Consider the following 15461-nt stretch of genomic DNA (forward strand, 5'->3'; position numbering starts at 1 on the left):
GAAAAATCTCGAGCATAGTACTCTTCTGTAAGGTCTCATAAACCATGCAAAATTTGGCCATTTAGCCTCAATATTGAGGTATGCGACTGCATGCCTCTGGGAACTATACGGTCACATAGTTGAAGTCTCCCGTCTTTGGCGTTGCTTGAATCAAGTTGATTCATCGCGATTCCTCTCTCGAGCGCAACATAAAACTTATTCATTTTACTTGCTATGATCGATGTTTCGTCCATCGTAGCTTGAACGAGTAATCTCATCACTTCTTTGACTCTCTTTGCTCGCTACCTTGTCATTGGTCCTTCTTCAACAATCAATAGATCTTTGCCTAGACTTGTCTTTGTTCCTTCAATAACTTCATCGCCTCTATCTTCAAAAAAATTCGATCTCGAATCTATACCTGCATCAAAGAGAAAGATCAGACACATTAAAAGTAGTAGAGACATTATACTCACCAAGAAGATCTAGTTTGTAGGATTATCGTTAATCTTTTCAAGGACATGAAATGGACCATCTTTTCGTTGCTACAACTTTGATTTTATTTGTTCTGGAAAACGTTTCTTTCTCAAGTGTATCCAAACCCAATCATCGGACTAAAATGTAACGTTCTTCCGACCTTTATTTGCTTGCGAAGCATAGTGCTTGTTTTTCTTCTCAATTTGCATTCTTATCTTTTCATGGAGTGATTTCACCATAACAGTCTTCTTCTTACTATCTAAACTATCTCATTCATTAACAGGTAAAAAATCCCAAGGTATTAGCTAATCAAATCATATACAATTTCAAAAGGTGAACAAGAAGTAGTAGAATACGTGGCCTATTGTATGCAAATTCAATGAATGATAAGTACCCTGCCAACCTTTTCAAATTCTCATTAACTATAGTTCATAACAGTTGTATCATGGTCCTATTAACAACCCCAATTTGTCTGTTGTAGAAAATAAAAACTTTGTGCCAAACTTATTCCACAAAACCTCCAAAAGTGACTAAGGAATTTAATGTCCCTATTGGATACAATGCTCTTAAGAATTCCATGTAAGCATACAACTTCTTTAAAGAACAAATTTGCAATGTTAGTGGCATCATCAGTTTTATGACATGGAATGAATTGTGCCATCTTACTAAACTTATCTATCACCACAAATATGGAATCTCTTCATTTCTTAGTCCTATGTGAACCCAATGTGAAATCCGTAAAAATATCAACCAAAGGTTCACTAGGAACAGGTAAATGTGTATACAAGTCTTGAGGTGAAGCTTTATACTTAGCCTTTTTGCAAGTGATGCATTTACTACCAACTCAATCAACATCAATTTTCATCTCAGACCAATAAAAATGTTCACTTAGCATTTCTAAGGTCTTCTTAACCCACAAAATGTCACATTAAACCCTCACTATGTGATTCTCTTACTAACATTTCTCTCATTGAACATTTAGGAACACGCAATTTGTTTTCCTTACATAAATACCCATCATGCCTAAAGAATTTATCCACATACCTTTATCACATGAATTGTATATATTGAAAAAATTCAGGTCAGTATCATACGTGCCCGTAACATATTCAAATCCTAACAATTTAGCACTTAAAGAGGCTAAAAGCACATACCTTCTAGACAATGCATCGGATATCACATTTTCTTTACCTTATTTATATCGGATGATATATGGGAATGTCTTAATGAACTCCATCCACCTTACATGCCTCTTGTTTAGCTAACCTTGACCTCTCAAATACTTTAAGAACTCATGGTCGGTGTGAATCACGAACTCGTTTGGTCATAGGTAGTACTGCTATGTCTCCAAAGCTTGAACAAGTGCATACAACTCCTTGTCATATGTAGGATCATTGAAAGCTGCTTCATTTAGCTTTTCACTGAAGTAAGCTATCGACCTTTTGTCCTGCGTTAAATAGTTCCAATACGTATTTCTGAGGCATCACCTTCAATCTCAAAGGTTTTGTCAAAGTTAGGAATTCTAAAATCAATGCTTTACTCAACTTATCTTTAATAGCGTTAAATGCATGTTCTTGCTCAATGTCCCATTGAAATCTAATACTCTTCTTAACAATTTTCATGAGTGGTGTGGCAATTGTGCTAAATTTTTTAATAAAATATCTATAGAAACTAGTCAAACCATGAAAATTTCTTACCTCAGTTATGCTTTTAGGTATTAGTCATTCCTTGATAGCCTTAATTTTCTCCTCATCAACTTCTATCCCCTTGGCACTAACAACATACCTAAGAAAAATAATTTTCCCTATACAAAATGTACACTTTAAAAGTTAACTATAGTTGTTCTTATCTTAAGACCACAAACACACACACCTTAGATGCCCTATATGCTCATTTAAATCCTCACTATATACCAAGTTATCTTCAAAGTAATCTGCTACGAATTTACCTATGAATGCATGCAAAACATGATTAATTAATCGTATAAATGTGCTAGGTACATTAGTAAGTCCAAATGACATGACTAACCACTCATACAATCCATATTTAGTTTTAAAAGTGGTTTTCGATTCATCTTCTTCACTTATCCTAATTTGATGATAACCAATTTTAAAATCAATTTTACTAAATATGCATGCGCCGTGTAATTCGTCTAACATATCATATAACTTAGAAATATGATGATAATACTATACCTTTATATTGTTGATGGCTTGGCAATTCACACATATCCTCCAAGTTCTATATTTCTTTGGCACAAATAGCACTGGTACGACACATGAACTCATGCTTTCCCTCACATACCTCTTGTTCATTAATTCCTCCACTTATATTTGAAGTTCCTTGGTCTCCTCGAGATTACTTCAATAAGCTGGCCTATTTGGAACGATAGCTCTAAGTACAAAATCAATTTGATACTCAATATCTTGAATGGGTGGTAAGCCACTAGGCATGTCCTCTAAGAATACGTCTTAGAATTTCTGCAACAAAGAAGTAGTCAAATTAGGGAGGGACGTATTAGATTCCTCAGGATTGAGGAGGGCCGACCCCATTTTGGGGCGTTGGCCTGAGCGCAGGCCAACCCGTGTGGCTCGCCGAGCCACAATGGGCCGACTTGTTTCACGGGCCAAAATGGCCCGTGACAGCCCGCCCAAATTAAAAAAAATGAAGAGTTGCAGGAGTTCCAAACATAGAATGTTGTAACTTGTAATTTTTTAAAATAGTTTATTTCAAAACAATATGTCATTTTTAAATTTATTTGTTTCAAGAAAAATTGTACACGAAGTATTTTATTCGTGTATAATTTTAACTCCGCCTACGTCATGTAGCCGGTCCCAAGCCCGAAAAAAAGAGGAGGGTTATAAGTTGTAATTTTTATTTTATTTGTAACGCGTATAAATTATGTAATTTTTAAATTTTCTTTAAGAAAATGTTAGATTTGTAATCTTGTTATTATTATTAAAAAAAATGAGTCGGCTTGGCTCGACAAAGCCCGAGCCCAAAGCTCGAGCCGAGCCTTATTTTTTTGGCCGAGCTTTTGCTCAGCTTGGGCTAGGGCTCGAAAAAAGCTCATTTAAAAAAGTTCGAGCCAAGCTCGAGTCTCGAGTTTCGGCTGGCGAGCCAGCTCGACTCGACTCGTTGATATCCCTACCACTACTTTGTCCCACCAAGTCATAGTATAATCGGTAAATTCAAGTACTACAATTTTTACATTCTTTTGCTCCGAGTAGTTATGGTGATCAAATATTAATTCGATCTTCTTCTCCCACTTCAAGTATGCTTCCGGATCACTCATTCCTTTGGATGAAGGATTCTCATTTTGATGTTACCCATGCTTCCATTTATTTTATCTCCAACAAGGTCGCTACTCCCCTTTCATGCCTAACTCATCTATCTCTCATTATTCCTATCTCAACATCCACTAATGTCCATTCATCAATGTCACTACCAGCTTCATATTCTACACGATTCTCCATCCAAGGCTTCTGCCTACCTTGTTTCCTTGCACTGGGAACTCCCCTACGTAAATAGGCAAACAACGAGTTTTGCCTTTCCATCCACGCTTCCTGCCTATTCAATATGTCCCTCACATCTTCAAACAATCTCTCTCAAATCGTCGTATCAACTCCTTCAACATGATGACTTGATTGTTGTTCTTGTTTGAGGTAGAATCATCTTTGTCAGAAATTCTAAATCTATAGGAGTATTTGCCTTCGTGTATATGCCCGTGTATCACTTAAATTGGTTTTTTTCCTCTAATGGTCTCATCACTCTTGCCTTTTCCACTCAATGCTTTCGCCCAAATGCTTCAAAAAACTAATTCGATCTCAACCAAGTTTTATCATCAAAGAATTTAAAATAAAATGTGGGTGAGAATTTGTAACTTAGAATGAAAGAAAAAAAAAACAAAAAGAATTTGACATTTTTTGAATAGAAACTATATCAATTTAAGAAAGTGGTTCTTGAATTTGGGTGGGAGTCGATTTTTTTGTCACTCAAAAAAAAATAAATGAAATTGAATATTGCTGATAATTTCAGAATTTTTTTGGCTCGAAAATTCATCTATGATACTAGCGAAAAAGAAAAACTGATTTGGGCTGTTAAATTAGCTCAAAAACAACTTTTGATTTTTTTATTTTTATTATTATTTTTTGGATTGAAAACTCAAATGATGAAGATCGCGGAAGATGAAAGAAACAAAACAAAGGACTCAACAAAAAGGAAAATAATATAACATTGATTTTTGGAGCCCAAGATCTGATATCAATTGATGTGAACCTACGTAGTGATAGTAGATCTGAATTCCACAAAAGATTAAATCAACCTAAGAAAATCAAGATATTAAAATTTGATTTAAAAATAATGAACTAAAGAATCAACATAATCACTGACAATATGTTGACACCGTGATCATAAGATTCAAAAATTTCACCCGAATTATTTGAACGCTACAGGAAATAGTTCTTGATAAGTTTGTAAAATTAGTTCAACGAAGAACAAGGAATTGAAAGTAAAAATTGCTTACAAAATAATTCTTTCTTATGGAATGAATTAAAATTGTTTACAATGTAAATAATGAATTCTATTTATAGGGAACCCATAAAATCATAGCAAAAAGGGAATTAAAGTCTTAACAATATTAAAAGTTACCATAAAGTAGAGTTTTAACATAAATATAAGATTTTGCAAAAACTAAAAAAATCTGGCGACCTAAATCAACTATGTAACCACAGTGTACTTCAATGCGGTGCATAGACCATGGAAAATTCGGCCAGTTAGCCTTGGCATTGAGGTATGCGACTACATGCCTCTTGCAACTATGCGGTTGCATAGTTGAAGTCTCTCATCTTCAACCGTTGGTTGAACCAAATTGATCCATCGTGATTCTTCTTTCAAACCCAACATGAAACTTATTCCTTTGCTTATCATGACCGACATTTCACCCAACATAATTTGTACGAACAATCTCATCACTTCTTTAAAACTCTTTGCTTGCAACCTCGTCATCAGCCCTTCTCCAACAATGAATGAATCTGTCCAAACTAGTCTTTATTCCTTGGGTCAGTCATTTTTTTCCCCAAAGAAAATGTAAATAGTAATGCACATATTCGAAAAGATCTACACAAATTATCATACTTAGGTTTAATCAAAGTGGATAGTAAATTTTTCATTTTCAAATGTAAGGTACTGCTACCGAATCCACTAATTGAGAGGATTGAACAAATGTCCACTAACCTTTCGAAACATGGCAACATTTTTATAATTTATTACCAAATGGCCAATTTTAACTAAACTATCCTTAACTAAAGTTCCATTTCAAGTCGAGAAACCAAGATGCATAGCAATTTTCAATCCAGAAATCCAGTATGCACAAACAATGCCACACTCCGAACTTCCATATTACTCCAAAGGGAGAGGATCAATAGGCATAAAAGAACATCAGCCATCATTTAAAAAGAAATTACCAATTACCATAGGGTTCAACAAAACATGCACACTACCACACATCTAAGGTTAACATCCAAGTCTTCTAGGGAGAGTCCCATACAAACCCACTAAAATTATACAGGTACCACACAGACCACCATTACAAAGACAGGCCCAACAACTATTAATATGCATCTTCAGTAGTCATCAGGGCTCCTGCTAGAATCAAGACTCCAGCTCCTGCTCCTGATTGGGCTTCGACTTCGGCTCCTTGAGCCATAAGGAGACCTAGGGTACGACCTCTTTCTATACCTTGCATCTCGAGGTGAAATGGACCTGTATGGATGGAACGTGTTTAATCTTCTTTGATGTTAAGCCAATGCAAATACTAAATAACCAAAAGCAATAATTTTACACCTTGAGTAGCGTCTTCCTCTTGGAGATGGAGAATAGTAATCAGGCCCTCGGGAGTAAGTTCGAGCATAAATTGGTGAGCGGGAATATGTCCGTGCATAGCGAGGTGATCGAGAATAACCGAGTGGGGACCTTCTCCGACTGAAAGAAGCAATATATTCAGTTAGATATGGTACTTTAGGCGCTCTTGCATTGCAAGTAATTTTTTTAAGGTGGCAAAATGATAGAAAGGTCATTTCTGCTCTGCACTGCACTGAAAGTCTGTTAAAGTATGAAATTAAACAAATGAACTCAAGCACTTTACCTTATTCGTTCTCTGGCCCTCATCTCAGAGGGCTTCTTCCTGTTTTCCTCTGCAAATACAACAGTCAACTCTCGCCCCAGAAGAATCTGCCCATCCATCTGATATTTGGCTTCTTCAGCATCAGCAGGGTCTACATACTGCACAAAACCAAAGCCCCGTGGCTCCCTGCATGATTTAACATGACACGTGTGAAAAAAGTAGATCACATCCTAAAGACATCAGTAACAACTATTTAATGTGTAGATAGCATCTCCCATGCTTATGTGAAGCTACAGTAACTTGAATAAAAAAGGAACTTAGCTCATACCCATGAGAACTCAGTAAAGCAATTACATGGCCGCTAACCTTGTGAAACCATGATTAAGACTTGATATTCTTCAAGACCTCAACATCTTCATAATTGTACTAATACCCAACTTGCTTCAATCTTCATGTTCATTAAATATCATCTTGACCTCTTATTACTTCATTGGTATCTTCAAAATTTACAATGAAACCGAATTTCCAGAAAACAATTAAAGAAGATGAAAAGAAGAGGTGCAGACCAGGTAGCATAGTAAAGAGAATAACCTCATTACAGTTGCCTTAACCAGTTTAAATTCAAATCCAATTGCAATTAACAATGGCATTGCACAAGAGGCTTAAATAACAGATTACTCACCCAGTGTAATAGTCACGTGGGAGATAAACGTCCTTAAGAGGCCCAAACTCCCCAAATCGAGCATGAAGATCCTCAGACCTGCAAGTATTACAAATTATATATAGTTTAGATGCGTAGAAGCAGTTTCAAGACAAAAAGAAAGGGAATTGCAGAAACAGAAAAGCCCCAGCAATACACTTGAATTTGTTGTCTGATGGTTGGGACTACATGCAGATGTTCTACAATATTTCCATAGTCAAATCAGTAATGCCCACATTACAGTCAATATCTACTAATATCATTAAGGCCCTTCACAAGTCTCAAAAATTCCCAACTCAAAATAGACCAGGGTAATTGTAAATACCTAAAAAGTAATAGTAAATACCCAAAAGGTAATGGTAAATGGTAAACCTCAAGAATAAGGTTACCCAATAAATTAATATAGGCAAACGGCTTACATTCCCACAAACTCAAAATAGACCAGGGTACGACAAAACATTGACAGAAAGAAAGTCTCACAATGATGCTGTGTACAATCTGGAATAATTATGATGACAAAATTATGATGGCAAACAAAAGAAAATTTGACTACATCAAGAGAAGACAAAGCAACAACACTTAAGTTGAAATATTGTTCTCAAAAACATGAGTTTCAAATTTATGTACTTAAAACTCAGGCATCAGAGGGGAGAAATATAAAGCTTCTAACATCACATGGTCCACAGAATTCTTCCCACACTATTCCCATTGGCAAATCCATCAAGTGCAACTGGCGGAAAGCAAAGAAAATCAAATGATATCAGCTTGACATATAATACATTCATGCATTTTAACATTTTCCCTAGAGATGCCCATGTTTCCCGCACACAAGTATCTTTATCATAGTAATCTCACAAATATCATGGTAAATAACATATTCCTAAATGTAATCGTTCCTATGTGAGATTCTGTTTGGGATGGAGGTTTTCACGAGCACGTGAACTCATGGGTACATGTTTGTAACAGAAAACGATACATATAAAACCACACTCAGATATGAACATGAGATTGGATATAAATACAATCAAAATAGACATATGACTAATCAAACAAATTTGTACATCCAAACAGTCCGGCACATAACATACTCGTAAACAGATTAGCTTCAAACACATACATGATCAACACCCCTAAAATAACAATAACCAAATGCAGAAACAGGAAATAATGCTTTCTGCGGAAAAGATAATATTTTTGATACAGAAGATATATTTCCAGAGCATGTCAGTCAAATCAAAAATATTAGGGAGGAGATATTCAGTGATTCTAAGCTAATTTCAATAACAAGAAAGCAGCTTGTAGCAAGTTGAACAACTACAAGAAACAATAGCAATTCAATTTGGATTTAATGAAACATTAAAATAGACCTGCAATCATGCCGAAGGTTGCGGACCAAGAGGCTAGTAGGAAGGTCTCTTGCACGACTCCTGTAGTGGCCTCTTGGGCTTGGGCTTCGACGCCTCCTGCTGTAACCCCTTGGAGGGCTGGGGCTATAACTATAACCTCTACCCATTTTCTATCTACTTCCTAAATCAAACAGATTCATCAAATTCTTGCAACGTATGCTCCATACAAGAAACAGAAATTTAGGGTGGAATATAATAATATGATCACAAACCTACGGACAAATATAAAAACGGTATTAAAACATACGTAAATTAAAAATTATCTAGAGATACCGTCATCAATTTACAGAGCGACTAAATTATCTAAAACCATGTGATAATAATTTATTTTAATTACATTTTAAGAACAGACATAAAAATAAGCTTTTAAAATATATCATCTCCTATTATTCCAGTCTTTTGGCAACCTAGCAAACATACAGATCGAAATTTCATAAACTCAAAAAGTACCGTAAGACAGTAAAAAGTTGATTTTAAGCAGTTAGATGAAAGAAATAAATTCACATGACCTGAAACCTTATACCGTAGAATTTCTGTATTATAAGCAAAATCAAAAAGTCATGATTCGATTATCACAATATTATTGATCTACCTATATTATAATCGCATAAAACAGAATTCATCAAATCAAATCATACAAGGAGATTGAAAAAATAATTTTTCAATATGAACTACAAAAATCCTTGTAAAATAAAATATTCGGTATACAATATTATTACCTTAGAACGGGAATTTTACGAAAATTTCTTAGACACGCAGATGGTTTCTTGTTCTTCCTCTCACGAATCTCGTCCGTATTTTATATCATGAATTTCTGGGGTTCTCCAGAAGCTTCTGATTGGGTCCATTCAACTATGGGCTTATATAGTAAGGATCATCATCTCTTTCGAGCCCATAAATATGTAAATGTCTAGACAATGTCAGATTGGGCCTTTACCAGCTGTTTAAAATTAAATAATCAAAAACTACACCACAAATTTTTTCTTTTTTATTTCCATGCATACTGCAATATCAAAGTATATTTTAAAAACAAGAAATCGCTTATCTCCTCAAATCCTAATAAATTAACTTGCGGTCTCACGCATACATCACAAAAATCATACAAACCATGATACAGAATTGATAAAAATATCTTAATAAAAAATGTAACATTCACCACGACATGCTAAGCCACATATTACTATTCGATATGTTGGAATGATGACATAAAAAGTAAATATTGTTTGTAGTCATTAAGACCCCGTTTGGTTCTCATTAAATTATATTTCATTTTTCTCTCTTCTATTTTCAATCATAAATTTTCTATAAAATTATATTACACGTAAATCGAAAACTTTTTTTTTCTTTTTTAACCACTTATTTTTCAAAAAAAAATAAAAATAGCATTTAATCCGTTTTCATTTCAAAAAATTGGGTCAATTAGAAGCTAAATATGTCGTTCTATTAGGCTTTCGTACGTGACTCAACGGGAGATGTTGCTTACAAGTTTTCCTATTGCATCCCTTTTTCCCGCACCTACCACACACTGTTGGTTTCAATGATTCCAAACTTATTCATCTCCTTGTCTTCCTCGGCCTTATGGCAACCTTCAAGATTTAGGTGGAAAAATATCAACTTAATATTAATTGTTATCGACTTTCCACTACGAACAGTCTCTGAGTGGAACTATGCACCCAGCATAGGGGAAATTGGCAAAATCCCCCCAACGGTCACCGAATTTTGCCAATTTCTCCTAGGAGGTCACTGAACTTCACTTCGTCCCTAAATGGTTACTGAACTGAACTTCACTTCGTCCCTAAATGGTCACTGAACTTTATCGAAGTATGGTGTATGGAACAATATTTATATGGTTGATCTCCTTTCTCCCAATTAGAGCTAATCATGTGGACATGTAACTCCATCAAAATGGAACCTATTGCATGTGCATTTTATTTCCAGCAAATCAATAATATGCTACGGGTTTTAGTCCGACACTTGATACACAAAATCGTTCGAAGATGAGACCTATGAAAATGCAATTCAATTTTTAGCAACTATAATGACAAGTGTAATATTTCTCTGTGTGATATGTATCGATATAATAATTTCTGCCATATTGAAAAAAAAAAAAAAATTATCAAAACATAAAGGACATCACTATTGTAATTTACCTTTTAACATTTTTATTCAATGATATATTTAGCCATTATACATATCATTCCATCCACTAGTAAAAGATAATGCAACAATAAAAGGATTATGCCCAAATATTTTCGAATGACGTGAGTTACGTTTTGTACAAAACAATATGGATAAAGGAATAATAGTATTCAACGCATGTACAGGAATGGAAAACGCATCAAATATACTCATAACTAAGGTGAAAAAACGTATTTTATCCAATTCTTAAATTCTATTTTAATGCTCACACAATAGTAATATAAATAATGAATTAGTACTAATTAATGAAACAAAAAAGTCAAAAGATAGATCACACGATTAGAATAATACATACCTGTTGAACTTTGATTTTGATTTTTCACCAAAAATCATAGAAGAAATATGTATGTAATCCAGAAATCTAAATTCTCGTGTGTTGAAAAGAGTGCTTGAATTTGAAATCTGCATATGTATGGAAGTCACAATTTCACCCCGTTTTGCCCCTATTTTTTCAAATTAAAATGGGTGGAATAATATATTTTTAGAGAATGAGTGGTTGAAAAAGAAGAAAAAGATTTCGATTTACGTGTAATATTATTTTATGGAAGATTGTATGATTGAAAATAGAAAAGAGAAAAATGAAATTTAATTTAATGGGGCCAAACGGGGGCTTAATGAATAGTGATCTGTGAGAAATTAAATTTTGGTTACGAAAGATAAGCCAGTTTTAAGGTAGTAAAAATGGTACTTTTTTGTCAATTTTACTGTATATCATAGATGTAAAAAATACAATAATATATTGTGGAATGTTTTATTTTTGTAGGGTCTATATGATTTTTTCCGATAAGTCTACCCTCTTGCTTGGGCTTTTCTGCAATCAATTGAAGTTGACAAGAGATTATTTCTGATTATATACAGAAATAGTAAAAACCACAACTATATAGAAGCCAATTGCATCTTGAGGGCTTGCCTTTAAATGAAGACAAGTAAATTACTTACAAACTCAAAGCATCAATGGATAAAAAATGTGTAAGCCAATCAAATTTATTAAGCATCCACTGGTACAAATGATAATCACATTGCAGCAACAGCAAAAAGCCATTACATTGCTTGAAAATTTGTTACTGAAATGACTTCTCACTGTCAGATCCAACTTCCGGTATGAACACGGACTAATACAGCAAAAAAAAAAAAAAAATAATAATAATAAAATTACACAAAAAAAAAATTTACTAATTTTTTTTAAAGGGGATTTGGAGCGGACGGACGGACTGTAGCACTAGCCTACCCGTCCCTGTGCCTTCTGATGGCAATAAATTGGTATTGTGGCTGATTTAATATCCATCAACTTCAAACATATAGTCAAAAGTGAAACGGTATGTGAATCGTACCAACATTTGGCCCTTTTGGGTACAATTGGCAAACACCATGCTCTTCTAGAGTAGGAAGAACATCATCAATCTACATAAAAAATTCAAAACGAAGTTATCCTTGACATAACTCAAAAGAAAATAAAGTTTTCCCAATTGAATTTCTACATTATTTGAGGATTGATTTATCATTCCAGAGCAATAAATAACAATATATAGAAAAATAGCTTCTATCTATCCCCAGATTCTAATTGAAACGTTTCCACTGAAAGATAATCCAGACAAAATTGTAGACATCTCCAAAAGAAACAAAATTCACGAATAAAATTGCTCACTCAGTGCAAACCAATTTATTTATTTATTATTTTTTTTTGCACTGCTATTTATTTTACCTCATCCTCAAATCAAACCCATAATTGATAAAAAAGAAAACCCGGTGAAAGATTGTTGCTGTAGCCATTTACATCTGATTTCAATACTCCTATTTCTTGATAAATGGACAAACAGAATTTGAGAGTTAATTGTTCCAATGGTCACTGAACTTAGGTCCATATATTTGATTGGTCATTGAAATTTAAAATGTCAAGTTTTAATCATTGAACTTATATCCATGTCTTCTATTGCTCACCGAAATTTAAAATGTCGAGTTTTGACCACTAAACTTTGCAAAATGTGGTATACTACTTACTGTAAACTCGATATTTTTTAAAATTCAGCAGTTATACTAGTGAGTAACGTATGACATTTTTCAAAGTGCAGTTGTCAAAACTTGACATTTTAAATTTTGGTGAGCAATCGAAGACATGAACCTAAGTTCAGTGATCAAAACTCGATATTTTAAACTTTAGTGACCAATCAAAGACATAGGTCTAAGTTCAATGGCCATTGGAACAATTAATTCAGAATTTGATGGCGTGGTAAAGAAAAAGATGCTAATCGAATTAATTATGGCTTGTGAGAAAAGTGAAATATATGCAAAGATCATATAAGATTGAACTCATACTCAATCGGTTTTAAGCACTGTTTAACTTTGACCTAATCAATTGCGTATGATTGTGGAGGGATTCAAACCTGTATACCAATAACTATTGGCAGGCTTGATTTGAAGTTGATTTTAGTACTTTAGGAACATAGGTTTTCCATTTTATGGCTGAAGCTTTAGGTAATGGCCGATGATCATATTTGTGTTTAATCATTTTTACATGTACAATCACTCTATAAATCAATATCTATCATTGTATTCATTACATTATGAAGAGCTTTTGTGCATTTTTAACTAAAACGTTCACCAATTCGTTAGGGTTAGATATAAACACAATGAGAAATAATTTGAGAGTGCAAGAGATGGGAAAGAGGATTTGGTTAGGGTTAGAATACATACATCAAGTGTTAAGTAAACTCATGTATAGAGAGAAATAGAAATGGCCTGAGTAGGTATAGTTAGATGTGCCCAGTTCAAGCCCAAGATGGGGTTGTCGAGGTTGCTCAATTTAATAAATCAAATACCATTGAATAGTCAATGTCACGTCAACATATATGGGACCACCTCTGCCACGTGCATACCACGTAATTCATAAGTGTAACAATAGTCCCCCAAGTCTGAGTCATACATTTATGTGCGGGTCGAAATTTGAAATATAAGTAGTGAAGTAGGCGAGGCCTTACTGATAGCCTTGAAAATATGAAACACATTTATGTTCAGTATAGAGTGCTACCTGTGGTTGCTTTTGAGCTTGATATATAACTGAGCCTTGAGAGGATATTGCCATTTTCCTTTGAAAGTTACCGAAGGAGCTAATATCAAAAAAGCACATGTAAAAAATTTGGCAATATCCTCTCAATGGCTAGTATGCAATACTATAGTTCCACAATTCTTTCCTAATTGTGTCTGGGTGAGAGACTTATGCTACATCCATCATTACCAAATTCAGTACAAAACTGAGCCAAAAATGGATCCTTTGAACCACCAATGTAATGCATTTCGCGATACATCCTGGGTTGCATGTTTCCAATGCTCAATCTATTGTGTACCCATGTAAAACCAGCCATTTGCTCTCGATTCATTGCTCTTTAATTGAGATGGAAGAAGGTTGACTTAGTTGCTTTCCATTTAAAAATAAGTTGGACAATCCATGAGCAAGGCCACTAGTAATGTACCAAAATTCAAGTGCACTCATGTAGAACATACAAAAACTATAGGTTGTATGGTGTTTATAGATTTGGAAATGAAAATGGTTAATAGCACAAAACGTTCCTATGTTTGGCACTTGTTTCGAAAAACGTCTTTACGTTTCTTTTTTTTTTTTTTGCATTTTCTCCCTTATTTCAACGCTTTGTTGTGAAAAACGTCCTTTCGTTCATCTGCCGTCTATTTCACAGTTAAATGCACATTTGGCTCACTTTGAATTTCAGGCTTGAAGGGTAAAATGGTCAGGCACTCCAAACAAACTCTACTTCCCACGATAAAATGGTTATTCCAAAAAAAGAAAAAGAAAAAATTATTCTCGGCGAACTATAGTGTTGAAGCCTACTGTTCATCATCACCGTGGTTGATGCATTTTCAAAAACTCACTGTTTATCATCACCATGGCTGATGCATTTTCAAAAATCCTGTGTTAATCATCACCCATCAATGCATGCATTTCAAAAATGAAATGTTCATTGTCACCATAGTTGATGTGTTTTCGGAAAACAAATTTTGGTTTTCATGCCAGCTATCATTCGCCATTCCCAAAAATTCACTAAGTCTAGTCCCAGAAATCTGCACCATAAACTAAAGCTGTAAACATGCTTTCCCCGAAGTTGGACAATGTTTGCGTAAAATGTCCCTACGTTTTACAATGTTTGTGTATAACGTCCCTACGTTTGACAATGTTTACGTTAAATGTCCCTACGTTTCATTTTGTATTGCATGAAAAGTCCCTACGCTTGTCACCTATTGTGCATAACATCCCTATGTTTCATATTTTTACGAAAATCGTCCATGTACATCCTGTTTGAAATCCCTTTCATTCACGGCATCAGCAACTTACAGCAAACTCAACAAGCAACCTCACACACTAATCAACCCACCAACTCCACTTACTGGTCAAACTTTAAATTAAAAAAGTAGCAGAATATACTGAACAAATAGGTCTGTAATGGCACAATAAAAGGCTTCATATCATAGTTAATATTTACAGCCAAATTTGCATCTAATGTAGGCAAAATAAAGATGTCCATTGACATAGCATTCATATGTTTAAACAAAAGAAATTTACAGTTCAACA

General features: G+C 34.4%; 2 protein-coding genes across 4 annotated transcripts in view; both read right to left on the minus strand.

Annotated features, from left to right (window-relative positions):
• Nucleotides 1–5880: 5880 nt before the first annotated feature.
• On the minus strand, nucleotides 5881–9540 carry LOC111384980 (serine/arginine-rich SC35-like splicing factor SCL33). Of its 2 annotated transcripts, none has more exons than XM_023009330.1 (6): nucleotides 9403–9540; nucleotides 8645–8804; nucleotides 7260–7337; nucleotides 6599–6763; nucleotides 6298–6435; nucleotides 5881–6216 (listed from the first exon to the last, which is right to left on the minus strand). In XM_023009330.1, the coding sequence occupies exons 2-6, from the start codon at nucleotides 8788–8790 to the stop codon at nucleotides 6078–6080; spliced, it is 666 nt and encodes a 221-aa protein (XP_022865098.1). In that variant the 5' UTR covers nucleotides 8791–8804; nucleotides 9403–9540; the 3' UTR covers nucleotides 5881–6077. The 2 variants fall into 2 exon arrangements, with proteins under 2 accessions (XP_022865098.1, XP_022865099.1); XM_023009331.1 differs by lacking the exon at nucleotides 9403–9540 and adding an exon at nucleotides 9064–9236.
• Nucleotides 5883–15461, minus strand: part of LOC111384981 (serine/arginine-rich SC35-like splicing factor SCL33) — a 13577-nt gene continuing 3998 nt past the window's right edge. For both annotated transcript variants that reach the window (XM_023009332.1, XM_023009333.1), the window contains exon 7: nucleotides 5883–6075. The gene's annotated coding sequence lies outside the window, so the exon portion shown is untranslated. The remainder of the gene's footprint in view (nucleotides 6076–15461) is intronic.

This window comes from Olea europaea, unplaced genomic scaffold (assembly GCF_002742605.1).
Source record: "Olea europaea var. sylvestris unplaced genomic scaffold, O_europaea_v1 scaffold3066, whole genome shotgun sequence".
In the NCBI taxonomy this organism is placed as follows: Eukaryota; Viridiplantae; Streptophyta; class Magnoliopsida; order Lamiales; family Oleaceae; genus Olea; species Olea europaea.

Excerpts from the sequence above, each read along its gene's own strand:
- LOC111384980 (XM_023009330.1), bottom strand. The coding sequence starts at position 8,790 with ATGGGTAGAGGTTATAGTTATAGCCCCAGCCCTCCAAGGGGTTACAGC. Across the intron at positions 7,338-8,644 it reads AACCTTCGGCATGATTGCAG|GTCTGAGGATCTTCATGCTC; the intron begins GTCTATTTTAAT and ends TAATACTTGCAG. Across the intron at positions 6,217-6,297 it reads AGAGGAAGACGCTACTCAAG|GTCCATTTCACCTCGAGATG; the intron begins GTGTAAAATTAT and ends CCATCCATACAG.